The sequence below is a fragment of the Chaetura pelagica genome, unplaced genomic scaffold (genome assembly GCF_000747805.2).
Source record: "Chaetura pelagica isolate M959 unplaced genomic scaffold, ChaPel_1.0 scaffold338, whole genome shotgun sequence".
In the NCBI taxonomy this organism is placed as follows: Eukaryota; Metazoa; Chordata; class Aves; order Apodiformes; family Apodidae; genus Chaetura; species Chaetura pelagica.
The window spans coordinates 1,300,125-1,317,022 of NW_009954114.1; the positions used below are offsets into that span (position 1 = coordinate 1,300,125).

Here is a 16,898-nt window from a genome sequence, read left to right on the forward strand (position 1 = left end):
AGGCTGCGGGCCCGGCGGCAGCTGGACAGCGAACCCCGCCGGGGAGGGGAGGTGCTGTCCCCTTAGTGCCAGGAGCGGGGCTGGCAGTGAGGCCGGCTTTAAGGTTCTTCTGTAATAATGAAACTGGTCACAGCAGTATGAAGGAAAAGAGGACAAGAAGCAGATCTGTACATTACTGTCATGTGTTCTAAAGATAGGAACTGGAGTCCTTGAGCAACAGAATTGAGGGCTTCTGTGGGTGTTACACACAAAGCAGTTATCAAGTACCTTCTAATTGTAGTATGTAAACTTGCAGCAGCAAGTAATTACAGTATTTTGTGTTACGTAGATGTCTGCTTTGCCAAGTTCTGTGTGCTCATGCAGTGCTTCTTTGCATGTGTGCACTGAGAAAGTGCTGTCATTTTAGGTTTTGTAATTCCACGAAGGATGCAGAAGGGTGATCTGAGTTTTCAGTAGGCTTGTCCTCAACTGGTTTGTGAAGCAACACTGTTGTCTGAATTTCTAGAATGGCTTCTTTGCATTAGCTTTATTATTAGTGACCCATACGATTAGAGAAAGGCTAACATGTTCTAGCATGTACAAATTCTGTGATTAAAAAAAAACGTGGAATGAAGTGTGTTTATTTTTCTGAGCTAAGTGTTTCCAAACAGAGTGGCAGCATTTTAAATAATACTCGCTAATATTTTTAACAGCAAAAGCAGGCACAATTGTGAAATCCTTCCATTTAGTGATCTCTTCCACCACCATCCTCTGTGCCCTTTTGCCTGAGAAGACAAAGCAGATAAGGGTTTTTATACTAAAAGTTATCATTGAGGCTTCATGACCTGTATTCATTATTGAATTAATAGTTCTTTACCATGTGTTCCTCTGTGACCAAGTTGCAGTAGGTAATCTGGTTGGCATGGACTTATGCTAACTGTGATACTTGGATTGGGGAAAAAAACTTCTTGAGGTGAAGTTTGTTTCAATAAGTGACACACGGTCCTGTGCACTAGACTGAGCAGTTCTGAAGGTAAATGTGACTCGTAGTTACTCACAGACCGCTTCAGAAAACTGAGTTTTTTGCAGAAGCAGAGTGATTTTGACTTTTGACATCCCTAAACTTCACCAACGTCAATGGGGTGTTTACTACTTAGGCATCTAAGTTCAGGTATTTGTGTTTCAGAACTGTGTTTGGATTTACCTCTAAAATATTGAGGGGATTAAAGTTAGTACATCTGTTAAACACCAAAATACTTGCATTAACATTATATAATAGTTAAGTTTAGGATAAATATATTATCAGGATGTTTTCTGAAAGTAAAATAGGTAGATAATAAGGACTTTGAGCCCTAAAGTGGTTTTGTATCTTTGAGATTTTGTTGTATACATTTAGCCTGCAGTATAGATATTCCTGTAGTGATAATTGATGTAAGAAGCCATTAATCTTGTCTTCTTGATCTTACGGCTGAAATAATATAGGCATGTATTTTCTGTAGAAACTCTTACTGTTTCCAAAAAACAAACAAGTGGCAACTGGCTGACAGGAAGGACCATGTGCCTCTTAAAAAGAGGCTGAAACAACAGCCTGAGGGAAGACATTAAAGGTATGTCTACACAGTTGTGACTGAGTGCAAAGTTATGAATTCATCCCTGGCATGCCTGGCAAGTTGCAGATATGACATACATTTTAGATATGTTAACTGCCAGTTAATCCGTACTGTTAAAGACTTTTAAAGTATTTGACATAGAAGGTAGAAATTAACTTCAAAAGTGGTAGTAGGTTCTTAATTACTATTTTTTTTTCTTTCACCTGTGAGTGACTATCCTGGTCTAGTGTGAGGTGTCCCTGCCCATGCAGGGGGGTTGGATCTACATGATCTGTAAGGTCCCTTCCAACCCAAACCATTCTGTGATTCTGTGTGAACATTTCTAATCCATTTCAAGGCCAGGTCAAATTTTGTCACTAAAGCCATGATGTGAGGTGATACATGCATACTTGGGCATAAAATTGAAAGCAAAGCTGCTTAATGATAGTTGAAAAGATGGTGTGCAAAACCAGACTGAAATTGTATCTGTTATATGTGTTGGTCCCAGTTTCTTCTCTGTACTGCAGTGTGGGGTTTTTGTTAACACAATAATTTTGCATCTTTCTTAATGCAGTTTATTTTGGTCCTTGGCCAGAATAGAAGCGCATACTCTTGTGTTTGTGTATCCCCCTTTTCCTGAGTTTAAACTCAGTGATATTTCACCTGCAGGATAGGTGGCATCACAGTGGAATTATCTTCCTAGCTTCAGAACCACTTGAAGGCATCAACTTCCTCAAGATGCTGAGTAAAGTTCATCAGATTTAATGACTTACTGTTGCTTTGAGGGTGTAAAACATAGCTTGTGAAGTACTGAAGTGTTTTCACAGGATGGGAGGTTGGTTTGCAAGTTATGTATATGTCATTTCATCCTCAAGAATTCAGTGGGATTTAACTGTAGAGACCTCTTAAGTTTTGGTGGCCTGTACTATTTTCTACTCTCACATTTAACAGAAAGACTTCAGAAAGTGCTTCAGTGAATAAGCAAGGATGTAGCAGTAAGGTAAAAGCAGACAACAATGTGTGCATTATGAGAAAGGAAATGGTTTGGGTATGAAATCAGATTTTTTAAAAAACAACCTGAAAATTTGAGGTACTTCCATCTCCAAAGGGTGTCAGAGGGTGAAAGAAAATGGCTTGCTTTGAAAAACTGTTTTTTTCTGATTAAGAAAAGGTATTAACAGCAGTGGTGAAAAATGTAGGTTATCAACCAAAGTCTGGAATCTAAACTTAGGTGAATCAGAACATACTTTTAACAGCTCAGGTGACTGTCACTGTCACTGTGTCCTAAAGTCCCATTTTTCCCTACCTTGCCTTGGGATACTTCTAGGAATGTAAACTACTCAGGTAAGACTTGTTGGACTTTCATTGAAAACAAGTTGATGTTTTACTGTCTTCTGGTACGCAGAATGGTCAGACTGCTTGATGAGTGCGTCCCAGTGGTTCTGCATGAGGCATTACAGAGCTTGTCCCAGCATCTTCTGTTATGGAATTCCCATGTTCCTCATGTCATAACAACAAAGTGGTCTGTCATTTGCTCCATGGTGTACCTTCTGCAGAGAGGGCTTCAGGGAACAAGGGAAAAGGATTTGTCTTAGCCAGGTGGTCAGATAGATGTGTCTGTGTCTGACTTAAGACCTGGAGGATAGCCCCCTCTGAGTTGATTGATTGTAAGGTAGTTTTGGGCTCTGATTAACAGCACCTGTTTATTTAAACCCACATGCGTGTAAGGGATTCAAAATATTAATCTCAGTCTTCTGATTCATAAAAATCTTAGCTGCAAACAGAGTTTAGTTTTAGTACCATGATGCTTGTGATGACATACTTTCATATTTTTGGAAAAGAATAATATCTATTTCTGGTTTTATTTGATTTAGCAGTAGAATCTTGGGCTCTTTATACAAAACAGCCATATTTTTAAGATTTTCCTGTGACGTTTACCAGCACTGCTTTTTATCCTGAAGTGATGGGTAGAACTTCATGGATATGTTTGTAAGTCCTACTGAAGGGCTAATGTCCCAAAACTTACGCCTTTTGATTTAACATGGGAAGTGATGTCTGTGAGACTGTATTAGTGCCATAAACTTGGACATAGAATGTAAAATTAAAGAAAATTATACTAAGCAAGATTTCTTTAAAATTGACATACTTACTTAAAAAAAACAAAACCAACAAAGTTCATCATATTTTAGCCTATTTAATATCTTTAGGCAGATTACTAATACAATTATTTATCTCTTTTCTCTTTTGCTTTCTATTAAGTGCCTTGTGATATTTTCTACTCTTCTCTTTTGTGGAGGCTTATTACAAAAATTGTTACTGTTTGTGTCACTTATAGCTGTTTCTAACAAAAGCAAAATTTTTGCTTTAAGGGCTAAAAGATAACTAGTGTTTTGTATCAATTCTAGAGTCAGGTCATTAAAATATTATCCATGCAGTATATGTCAAAGAGAAATTATAAAATTGGGCCAATTATATTACACTTGAAAAAGATACATATGCTAAGTAAAAAAGGAGCAGTTGCTACATAAAAAGATGGGATGCTTATGAACATCTATGAATATAAACAGTTCCGTTAGTGGAAGTTGTGTTTCAGTGTGGTATTTGTACAGAACTTATTAATAATTAATAGTTAAACTGTGTGTGTGGAAGACTGGCCTTTTCAACTCTGTAAGTGACCTAGGATAGTACAAACATTGAAAAGAGAACAAGTTAACAGATAAAATTATGAACTCAAGATTTGCATTAAAATCAGTTTTTAGCAGAATACTTCTAGATAGAAAGGCTTGATCAGGTGCAAATAGATGTATCTCATGCTGTAAACCCCTATTTTAAATGTCAGAATTACTAGTAAGTACTAATTGGTGAATGCAAGGGATGGTCCACAGGAAGTTTACTTGCTCTGTATGAAAGTAGAACTTTGTTTTAAATTCCTGCTTTCTATTTTGTTTTACTATTCAGAGGAAAAAATATTGATTATTTTAAGTTTTATATATGCCCCCCGAAAGCTTGTTCCACGCAGTCTGTATTTCCCTTCATAATTATGTTCACTTGAGGAAGTGGAACAGGTCATGCCTTACAGGAATTGCAAGTGTGAATTTTTTGCAGGGTTTGTGATCAGATTAATAAAGATTCTTGGTGTGCCTGAATATTAATAATAGTATTTTTTTTCTAGATTCATGCACATATCATCCAGGTGTGCCAGTCTTTCATGATGCTCTCAAAGTAAGTATGCATCTAGCTTTCTCAGTTTTACCTTTTTTTCCATATATGTAAAACAGGATCCTTGTTTGCTTGTTTTCCTTTTTAATTGCAGATCTTTCAGTTGTAGAAACTGATGTCCAGGCTATCAAGTTTGAGCAACCAATTAAATTTAGGAAAGTACACTACCCAAACCTGAAAAAGAAATTAAAACTGTATTAACATGGTGTGAAGGTCATGCAAATCTTTATGACACATTTCCTATTGATTGACTTGAAGTGTCTCAGCAGTTTAATTAGGTCCTCTGAATAGGTCTTTGGAGACATTGAGAGGTGTCATAGTCTCAGTTCATTAACCTGCCTGAAGTTGAACCACCTGCTTGTGGCTAGTGAACTAATGTGTATGTGACATTTGTCTACTGTAAAAAATAACTGTGTTCTGTTAATCAGCTAAATGAGAATATTGGTAAAGTTGGGACTGGTTGCCCATACCCCTGATGCAGCTGTCCAGGATTCTTGGCCTACATCTTCCCTAGTGAATGAAATATTCCTGTGACTGGTCTCCAGTACTTAGGCCAACTCTGTAGCCCATATCTATTATATTAAACTGTTTTACTACTTCAAGATCTACTGGATTAATCCAAAGTGCCTACAGGGAATAATTGCAGACACAACTGTCAAAACAGTATGGAAAATTATTCTAACAATTTAACTGTGTATGCTCAGAAATGTGGTGTCCAGAAATGAAGCCTGGCACTGTTTATTGTTTTAATACAGACGTAGCCTAAGTGACCTTTCTTAGGATACCAAGCAGCTATTTAACCAAGCTTTTGGGCAAGCATTTTTTTCTTGCTCTTCAGGAACTGCTGCTTCTGGCAGTGCATCTTATCCCTGTCCTGTAATGTGGTGTCTTCTGGGCTTGTGGAAGCTTCTGCCCGTGTGCTGGGTAGTGTGTTTCTGTGAGCTGTTGCTGATATTGCAGCATGTGACTCTGGAATCAGGCATCGTGTGCCACTGGCAAATTTGGACACATGCTGTTAGAGCAAATAAAATACAGTGACTTAGACCATGCAGTTTGGATTGTACAAAATTATACTTGTATTCGTAACACAGTACATAAAATTCTACCTCATTATAAAGACAAATTATGTGGTTACCTTGAAAGCTCATTTTTACTCCCTTTTTCTCTTATATACTCACCATTTTTAAAACAAATACTACTTTTCCCCCTCACCCGATAATCTCTCTTGGCCTATTAAAAATTTCTCATAATTTTGTATGGGCAGTTTTCTTCTTGCTATGTATTCCAGAGAATCTAACTGAGCAAGATGAACCTTTTATTTCCTCAACTGTGGAAAAAGTTAATATTTTGAGGATATTTTAGAACCACCTACCTGAAACCCATTGTGTTACACTGCTTAAGCTCTCAAAGCAGCAGTGCATCTGTTAGTCAACCTGTTGCCTGCAATAAGGTTCTTCAGGTTGATACACTATTGGCAATGGCCAAATAATTTTCTCTAAAATTGGATTTCTAGTTTATATCATAAAAAATTGTCTTGACTGATGTAGTTGGATAGATGGCTGTGCAATGCAGATATCCACCTTTGTGGTGGGAAATAAGCAGCTGAAAGACTTGTCTAGGGCTCAAGGAAAGTGCTCATCATTTCAGGAAGTGGCCTGTACATTATGCCTCAGATGAGCCTTGTCTCAGGTATAGTATTTGTTTGTTTTGCTTACTTGTTATTTTACGAGATAAGGTAACATCTCTCTTTTCTGTTGTACAGAGTTGGCACCTAACTTGCCATGGAAATACTGCCTTATGTTTACAGAACAGTAAGGCAGTATGAGTGAACTAGTAATGGCAGCTGCAACAGGTTTTCTGGCTTAAAAGCCAGAATGTGCATAATGTGAATGTTGTCCAAAGATGGGAAGAAAATAATCTCTAATCATCATGTGGTGCATCTGGTAATGGAATGTAGTTAGTCTTTTGCTTTTCATAAGCTGTTGCCAAGTAAAAGGTAGTCATGCTTGTTTTGTTTTTGTTCCAAAATGTTTATAGGGTTGGTCCTGTTGCAAGAGAAGAACAACAGATTTTTCTGACTTCTTAAGCATTGCGGTATGTACTCATGGTTATTTATACTTGTCAAATGCCAGTGATAAATATTAAATGGTTCATGTGCTCACATGTTTAAAATGTTCATACTTTGTTAAAACTGTCCTAAATCTTGCATGAACTGTTTTTCTTCACATATTGTTGACTTCGAGCCTCCTTGTCAAGCTTTAATGGATGGTCAATGTGTTTTGCTACTTTGCTTGATTATGGAAAGTATGCATTTTTCTTTAACATACATCCAAATGAAGATATTTTCCACTTTGGGTGTAGGATTTTCTTTGCAGTCAGTGTTTAAAGTGGAGTAAAAAGATGAGCTGAAAAAAGAAATCAAGAAAACTCCTTGCAGTTTTTTAGTTTTTAATTGTGCAGAAAAATTACACTGCATATATATATATACACACATATGTTTTCCATAATAGGGCTGTACAAAGGGTCTCCATAACAGTGAGAAACCTCCTGAGCCTGTTAAACCAGAAGTCAAAACTACCTCTGAACGAAAGGAGCTAGCTGAACTGAAGCCCAGGTTTCAAGAACACATAATTCAGGCACCAAAACCATTGGAAACAATTAAAAGGCCAAGGTACTGTATATGGAACTGAGTTTTGCCAGATTTGTGGTCAGCCAAGTTGAAGTTCACTTAGTTACTCAGCATTACACATCTTATATAGTGTAAAAAATTCCTAAATTACCTTTAAAATAACTTGTCTTTCATAGTAGCAGTGATGATGCTATCTTAATTTTCAAAATGAGATAAAAGAATTCTGGTTAGAAGAAGGTAGTACTAGATCTCTCAGCATTTAACTTCATAGGAAACAAAAATTGCAGTCTGAAGTGTTGTAACTTAGAATGCCACTGGCAGTTGTGTTTAATGTTTTAGAAAGACATACAATTTTAGGGTGCTTGTATTTAGATTACTTAATCTCCCTGATTTATTTTTATTGTTGTAATTTAGGATTTGCTATTGAAATCTAAGATAGCTTTCTGAATTTCTAGTCTGTTTTCCCAATAAACAGTAAGAATTGGCCAGTCTGGTTTGTTCATTATTGGAAGAGAGGTTGGAATCTTGTCCTATAGCAAGATTAAAATTTACTACTTTGTTGTCTTTTGTAAAATACTGTTCATGAAGCTGACGTGAATACATGGATATTTTTTTAGCCCAGATGAGCCAATGACAAATTTGCAGCTGAAGGTATCAGCTTCTTTGAAGCAAGCACTAGATAAACTGAAGCTGTCATCAGAAAATGAAGAGAAAAAAGGTAAGGATATAATGAGGTTATGTAGGTACATGATGCTAATTGTCACGCAAATAAATGAAACGCGCTTTTTTTTCCTTGCTTCTGAAGTCATCATTTCATGTCATTATGTTCTTAATAATCTGGGAAATACCTTCCAGTATAGTTTAGATGTGAACAATGTGGAGACTTGGGTGTTAGGAGCGAATGTTGCCATTAAAATATTTGAGCTGCTTGTTTTGTCAGATTTCCTGATTGGAATGGACATAATGGGAACATCCATCTCTGACTAAAAGAGTTCCCAAGACATGAACTTTACTCCCATGTTATTGCAAGTACTATGTCGTCTAAAGCCTTTCATAAACTGGTGAAATTCCTCTGAAGACTAGGTGATTCTCCCTTGACTGTTTTTCCTCTTTTTTAGTTCCCACAGTTTATTTGGAATTTGGTTCCAGATCTGCACTTCTCCTTAAGAAGCACTTTTTAATTTCAACCTACATTTTTAGCTACTTAATAACCTTTTGTTCTTGTGCCAAAATGTCGTTTAGCTCTTCTTTCTGCTTGGTATCCAAATTCTTTCCCTGTGTGTATTTGTAGACATTGTTCGGAGCCTTTTACTTTCTTTGTTTTACAAAACCAAACAAGATGACTGATTATTCTCTTTGCCTATGCTTGTAATAATCCTCTTTATCGTGTTGTGGGGGTTTTTTTGCCCCACTTAAAACATTGTAAAGGTATAGAACATAGAATCTGATCCATTGGCAATACAGCTTTTGGAATGTTTGCATAATTTCTGTTTCTTTGTACCTTTCTAGAAAACTTCAGTGCCAGGCAGAAAACAGCTTGAGAAGTGGTTTTTTTTTTTCTGATCTAATTCTTAGCTTTCTTTAATTCTTAATAAAAGCAAAATATTTAGTACATTATATCTGGAACAGGTTGCTCACGGAAGTTGTGGAAACCCCCTCCCTGAAGCTGTTCAAGGCCAGGATGGATGGGGCTCTGAGCAACCTGGTCTAGTGGAAGGTGCCCATATAGGGGGGTTGGAACTAGATGATATTTAAGATTCCTTCCAACTCAAACCATTTTATGATTTTATGATTCAGTTGCTATTTTCTGTAATATTATTCTGTTTACAGAAGATGACAGTGATGAAATCAAGATTGGGACAGCATGTAAAAATGCAGGCTGTTCAAAAGTAAGTGGTTCAGTTCCATTCTTAAACCCACCTGCTAAAACTATTAAGCATGAAGGTTTTGCCTTCTTGCTTTTCTTGTGTGGTTTTGTGTGTGCTACAAAGTTACTTGGAAATGGCACAGATTCAATCATGCTTAACAAATGCACATTTGATAACACACTTTACTATGGACAAATGTGGACTGTTTTTTACTATGGATGCAGTAAGTCTAAGTTTACTTTTATTTAAGCTTTTCCAGAAGTTGAAATTAGTAAGCTTGCCAGACCCATAATACTGACATGTTTCAACTTAAAATGTTAAATATAATGTTCCTGAGACATGGCTTACTGATAACACTTGAATTGCTCTTGATGATCTGGATATAGGTCAGAAGCTTCTGCAGATGTTACCAGTTAATGCTTCCTGCCAGAGTCTGCAAGAAAATGTTCTAACACTTCTATCACTTCTAGTCTTCATATTACATGGTCATTTAAACTGCAGGTTTTTTTCACTGACACCTTTGCTTTGTACAGAATAGGACAGAAGAATTTAAATAGGTATTTCAGTGGACATTTGACATATTTTGCATTTTCTACTGAAACTGCTGTTTATTTATAGCAGTGTCTTGTTAGTGTTAAGAAGAACTGATACGATATTCAGTGGTAGAGTTGTGTATTGTTTAATTTGCTTCCTTTCGAGAATCCATATGTTTTATGAAGGATAAATTTAATTTGTTTTCCAGTTAAGTACTTGTTTTCTCTGAGTATTCAGAGTATTTTTAAAGATAGATATCTCTGAGGATCTAAAGTGACCTTCAATGAGCATAGATGATGTCATCATTGATGTACTGCATTGAACTAATGCAAAGTATAGCTTGTTAGAAAGAGGGCAAGGGAACCTTTTGTGAATGAAGGTTGAATGATTGTTTTGAAAAGCCAGGGCAAGGCATTATATTTAGCTTTGTGGTACCTTGTTCAATGTTTCTGTTGTGGGTTGTTTTGTTTTGCTCTTCCCTTTGGTCCACATCCTGTGACATTAATCCATTTAAAATGTTTTGTTTTACTAGACATACGAAGGACCACACAGCACAGAAGAAGTATGTATATACCATTCTGGTGTACCTATATTCCATGAAGGGTTAGTATTCAGTTAACTTTATTTTTTTTTTAATTAGTCTATTATGAATTCCTGCTTTCTTTGTAGATGTTGCCATGTTTTCATTCTGTTTTTCTTGTGGAGTAAAAAATGATAAAGCTTGAAGAGGGTATATTAAATTAACAGTAATAAAGGAAAAATCTTAAGTCCTCACAGTAGTGTCCTAAATATTGTTTTTTAATACTTTGTGAACTTTCAAGGATGAAGTATTGGAGCTGTTGTAAAAGAAAAACATCTGACTTCAATACATTTTTAGCTCAAGAAGGCTGCACAACAGGAACACACGTATGGACTAAAAAGGATGCAGTAAGTAGCATGAACATTGCATTCTATAGCTGACCACTCTGTGTTGAATACTGAAAAGTAGGTAGTAGCTTGATTGAGTTACTGCTGTAGTCAAGCTGATACAGATACAGACCTCGGAAATAACACTGGATAGTGTGACTATCCATGATGCAGAGAAATGCAGTTTGATGTAATCTGTGGTAGAAGTATGTAGTAGAGTACAATCTTTCTTCCTACTGGTACATATAATATCACTATTTCACAGAAAAAAGTTTTTTGCTTCTTACATAGTAATGATACATAACACTTCAAGAGCATCAGCTGATCATGTTAGATGCTGATGAACACAAAATTCTTGTTATTAACATTGTCTATTGCTGAGGCAGAATTGGTTCGACACTGCAAACATCAGTAACATCTAACAGAAGACCGGTACTTGAAGTATTTAGTAAAAAAGATGTAAGCAGAGTCTTGGAATCTCCTGTGAAGATGAAATTTAGTCCTTTATTAGCTATTCTTATTGGCTATTAAAATAGTCCTGGGCCTTTGTCCTGATTAACCTTGTAACAAAACTCCTGAATGCAATTTTAAGTCTCTCTTTTGTAATTTTATATAGGGTAAGAAAGTAGTTCCATGCAGGCATGATTGGCACCAGACTGGCGGAGAAGTTACTATTTCTGTATATGCTAAAAACTCTGTTCCTGACCTGAGCTACGTAGAAGCAAATAGCACAATGGTGAGTATCAACCTTAAAATATAAATATATTTTTTCATTTAACTGCACCTTGAAGTTAGGAACATCTGGCTTCTCCTTTATTTACAAGGCAGAGGTAGCATGAGAATCTTTTTTGAGTAATGTCTCTTTTTTGGCATTTGTGTTTGTTCAAGTATGTATAGAATTTTTTTCTGCTTCTGTTTGGAAATCTGTACTTGAATGTGGTTTGTCGGGTTTTTTTTGAAGCCACAATATATTATATATTTTTAAAAAACTTAATTTGACTTCTGTAATTAAAAAACCTGAGTGTGATGGATTTGCAGCACTGTATGTGTAAATAATTATAGATTCATAATGTTATTTGGCTTAATGTAATTTAATATCAGTCTTACTGTGCAGTTTCATAGCTACTAATAGTACACAAGTGTTAAAGTGCTTCACTGATTTCTTAATCACATTTGGGCAAAAATATGCAGCTTCCCATATGTATATGTGGCCACTATTGATTTTGATATTATATCAGAATCTATTAGAAGATGTTTTCACTTCCATGTCTGAGGGACAATTTGATCACTTTGCTCATTATAAGATCTGAGTCCTTATGTGATATATTTTGCTTAAATACTCTTGAGATGTCAAATGTTTTATTAGCCTGACCAAATATTCTGTTGTTTTTCCTGTTAAGGTAAATATCCATATTGTATTTGAAGGAGAAAAGGAATTTCATCGCAGTGTGAAACTATGGGGAGTAAGTATAATTTTTCTATTTTAAAAAAACCTCAAAAATCGAAGCACAAACCCTCAGCTTTGTCTCTTTGAAAACAGTTTGGTTTTCCTCATTATTCTGCTTATTGGAAGAAATTTAGTTGCATGTCATTCAGCAGTCATGTCTAAATCTGAATCTAATGCCCAGAGTGGTGATCTGTGACATCCTAGTAGATGCTTTGAGCACAAGGTGACCTCCTGAGGTCCCTTCTGTCCTGATTTATTCTGGATCCCAGCACCATGATAGTGGTGCAGTAAACCCTTACACACTATGTAATTGCATGTTTATGTACATGTTAGACTGGAATATGTAGAATCATAGAATCATAGAATTTTTAAGGTTGGAAGGGACCTAAAAATTCATCAAGTTCCAACCCCCCTGCTACGATCAGGGACCCTTACCACTAGACCAGGTTGCACAAAACCTCATCCAACCTGGCTCTAAAAACCTCCAGGGAGGGGGCAGCCACAACATCCTTGGGCAACCTATTCTAGTTCCTCACCACCCTCATGGTGAAGAATTTCTTCCTAATATCTAACCCATATGCACAGGCAGATGGGCACAACTTGGGAATGGGAGAGGGTTGACTTTTCCAGGTAACAGAGGGAACTTCATCTATCTGATCATCTGCTGAAGTTCAGTGATAAGGTTTTCTTCCTAACTTAATTCTCAAATACCTAACAGTCTGTTTCTTAAACTGAAGTGTAAAGTATGTTTTCTGTTCTAGGTAATCGATGTGAAGAGGAGTTATGTGAACATGACAGCTACAAAGATTGAGCTTACTATGAGAAAAGCAGAGCCCCTATTATGGGCAAGTCTTGAATTACCAGTATCCAACACACAACAAAAACAAGAGAATTCAGATCAACAATGATTTCAAGAGACAAGTTATTTCCCATTATGAAATGGTGACTTGCTACTGTAATCAAGTATTTAACTTTTATATAGGTTTTTTTTTGTTTTTTTTTAATCCTGGGTCCCATGTTCCATTTCTAGAAAGAGATTTGACACACAGTGAATGGGGGTGTAAACCTGGAGGGTGATAGCTATTTCTGCTCTTGCTCCCACCAGTGTATTTATTCTAGTTGGAGAGTCTCCATGGGGATTTAGAGTAAAAGAGCTATTTCCCTTTGCTTTCAACCTTACCTACCATGCACCAACTGCCCAAATAGATGTGTTTTCAGTCCACTGTGTGTGTTAATTTTTCAGCTGTTCCGTTTAGACTTGATCTACTGGGTAGCACGTTAGGTTCAGCACTGCTCATTATGAAGCATGTGAAATACAGATACAAAAATCTGAGTTTATGAAGTGTTTATCATGCAACTCTACATCTAGAATAAAAAGGTACATAAATGTGACAGAAGACTTGTAAACTTGAATTTTTGTCTTCTGAAACCCAGGTTTGTTTCAGTACCTGTTGGCTCTGAAGGGATGGAATAAGTGGTATTTTGCTAAGGATATCAGTACTTGCTGACTATTTTGCTATCTTTCATGTATAAAAGCAAGAGATCATATTAAAATAAAAACAAAGTTAGCAAGAAAGAATTTTATTATTTTTTTTACTCCTGTACCTTTATTATTTGAATTGTTGAATGTAAAACTAAATGGACAATGAAATGGCTGAATAACACAACTGTGGAGAATGTACAGACTATTGTAAAATTACCAAGGTGCTCTATCTATTTGGCAGTCTTTAGAATATATTTTCATTCCTGTTCTACAACATTCAAAATGATATATCTTTTTTCCAAGAGGGTGGATATGTGTAGTAGGAGAAGCCAGAACACACTGTTAAGTGTCTCAGGAAAATTATTTCCATGTAGATATGCATAGCTCTTGTTTCTGAAGATGGAAATCTAAATACTAAATTTATCTACAGGACAAATTTTAGGAGAAACAAATGGAAAGCTTTAAAATGTCTGTCTCAAATTATAATTGTACCTCTGAATTAAAATATTTTTTAAATATTATTTATTTTGAGCAGTGTAAGCAAAACACTGTAATTAGAAATTAAGACATTATTTTTGTTCGGTTCTTCATCATTAAATATTTGTGGCTCAAAACAGGATAGCTTTAAAGATGAGACTTTTATCCAAGCAGCAACTCATGCAGTAATCTTGCCTTCTCTTTCTGCTTGAAATATTTTCTTAGTTTTGGCTTGCAGCTGAAAGAGAAGTGGTGTTTTGGTATGCAAGTCATGCAAAATGTACACCATTATGTATTGTGCCAAGACTTCTCTATGTATACAGGCAGTCCTGTGGACTGTTGAAATGTGAGGATGCTCATCTGCTTACCTTGACAGGCCTGGAATAAGGCCAAGAGAAACACAGGAAAAACATTCTCAAGTTAAATACGGTTTTCAACTAATTTTACTGTTTTCCAACGGGTGTAATTAGACTTGAGCTCAGAGTTCTGTCTCTAGCTGTACTTGAAATCCCATTTCATGCTTAAAAGTAGTAGGGAATACATTACCAAAGAAACTGTTCCCAAACACAAGTAAGTTATGGTGCTTCTTTACCTTTATTTCAGGCTCCTGTTTCCTCACGTAGGAGTGTGGTTGCTTATTCCCTTGAGCCTCTATTAAAACTTCTAGCTCTAAATTCTGCCTAGAAGGTTCTATCAACCTCTCGTTGTACTTTCTTTTTCTTGTTCTAATAAGTTTGAAAATGTCAAGTGCTGTGAAGTGATAGGGTACAAGCTTACAAAATTGTATGCCTGCAAATGGTCCTCTAAAAATTGTACAGATGTTCTCTGATGTTTTCTGAACCAACAGGAAGAGCTCTTATTACTATAATACTGAGAAAAATCACTTCAGTGGATAAAAATTTCTGGATTTCTGTACCTAGGATCGTACCATCCGTGGGGTTGTATGCAGAGCTCTGAACTTGGGCCACTAAATGAGTAGTGTTTAAATGGCAGGAGAAAGTTCTGATTTAACAAAGTTCAAACATGTGTCTATCCATATGGATATATAAATATCCTAAATATATTAATTCCCACATTTTTAATACATTTTCAATTTAATTGCGTCCTCCCATGCAATTCGTTTACATCATGTAAAATCCATTTGAAATAACTGCAAGGGAAATGGAATTTTTGAGAAATCAGAATTTCTATTTTTAAGCAAGTTGTGTGCTCCCTTAGTAAACCAAAGGCTAAATGGGGAGAAATGTGGGTGAATGGATCTTCTGCTGCTAGTGCTGCAGGCTTTTGGACCCCATAACTATTTGTTAAACTCTTCCAAACTGCATTTGGCTGGTAGGTGAATCAACTTGGTCATAGTGGAAGAAAGCTCCTGTAAACATTGTGTTCAGTTTTGATTTTGTTTGTTGTTGTTTTTTTCATGCCTCCTACTCTTCCTGTTGTTGATACTACACTTCAGGAGTTCCACAATGACTCCCCAGCAGTGACAATAAAACCACTTTTAAAATGTATCTATTTAAAAAAGCAAGCAAGGAAACAAAACAAAACAAAACAAACAAACCAGCTGTGATCAGGCAAGAAGGTGTAGTTTTTACCAATAACGTAATTTTATGTGGCCTGTGATTTTCAAAATGGCCTGCTTTTCAAAATTAAAGGATACACTTTCAGATGGTACAGACTGCCACATGGCTCTTGTTGAACTGCATTAATTCTCAGCAGCCTATCCGTATGTCTGCATCCATCACCAAGCTGCAAAAGCTGTAGCAGTTACTCAGTCTGAGTGGTTTCAGCAGTTTCACCCTGGTGTTGGATGAAATGCCTTGACATGCATAGTGGTAGCTGACACTTCAGTGGCATTTGGGGTGTTTGTAGTAACTTCTATTAGTAAATGTGGAGAGAAGGTGAACCCAACTGTAGTGAACCAAGCCCATCGCAGTACTTGTCAAAAGCCAGATTTGAAACCTAAGTGATTTTTGATTACTTAGACTTTTACCTGCTAATACTAGTTAAAGTAATAAAGTGCAAGCAAGTATTTCTGGAATTCTTGCAGTTAAACTTACACTTAGTTTTCATGTTTTCAGAACTCATGTAACTTGCTACACTCTAGCTATATTTTTATAATGAATGATTCTTTTAAAGCTGAAGTGTGTTTCAGAGTGGGTTTATGTTACATGTCTGAACTGTCTTGACAAGGTGTATATAAAGCTTGTTTTTCACAGTCCCTTCTTAATATGTATGGGTATACAAATTTGTGACAGGAATCTAACCTTATCCTTCATGTCCCTTTTCCTACCTGGTGTTACATGTTGTATCTCTAACGAGGAGCTGGAATGTATTTTTAATGTTAATAATTCTGTTAAGCACTGGACTGTTCAGCTACTCTGACTTTTACGTTTGACATGGCACTGACAGAACCTGACTAAAAAAAAATAATCTGTTGAATGATATTCTGGAACATGTACATTATCAAGTCACCATTTCAGTAGTTTAGGGATTAGTTTTACTAGGAATTTTGCCTTGAAAAAAATTCTACTTATTCTATGTAATGGTGCATTTTTTGCTTGCGTTCTTTACACATGGCATGAGTATTGGTTAAAAACTGTACCTGTTAATCATTAATCTTTCTCTATTGCTACTATGTTTTTTTTTAAATCTCTGTTCAGGAATGAGATCCTTTTTAATGGGTTATGTGTCTGGAACACTGTTTTAAGGTGGTAATACTTTGGCCAATATAAGTCATGAATTGCAGTTGAGCAGGGAGATTGTCTTC

At 36.2% G+C, this 16,898-nt stretch overlaps 1 protein-coding gene across 1 annotated transcript in view; it reads left to right on the forward strand.

Moving 5' to 3' along the window:
* CHORDC1 (cysteine and histidine-rich domain (CHORD) containing 1) overlaps window positions 1–13,350 on the forward strand; it is a 59,540-nt gene extending 46,190 nt beyond the window's left edge. Inside the window, exons 2-11 of the mRNA XM_010002621.1 lie at window positions 4,741–4,790; window positions 6,825–6,881; window positions 7,298–7,458; window positions 8,034–8,134; window positions 9,247–9,305; window positions 10,351–10,421; window positions 10,640–10,745; window positions 11,341–11,460; window positions 12,125–12,187; window positions 12,933–13,350. Of these exons, the coding sequence (XP_010000923.1) occupies window positions 4,741–4,790; window positions 6,825–6,881; window positions 7,298–7,458; window positions 8,034–8,134; window positions 9,247–9,305; window positions 10,351–10,421; window positions 10,640–10,745; window positions 11,341–11,460; window positions 12,125–12,187; window positions 12,933–13,079 (935 nt within the window). The 3' untranslated portion in view covers window positions 13,080–13,350. The remainder of the gene's footprint in view (window positions 1–4,740; window positions 4,791–6,824; window positions 6,882–7,297; window positions 7,459–8,033; window positions 8,135–9,246; window positions 9,306–10,350; window positions 10,422–10,639; window positions 10,746–11,340; window positions 11,461–12,124; window positions 12,188–12,932) is intronic.
* Window positions 13,351–16,898: the final 3,548 nt, after the last annotated feature.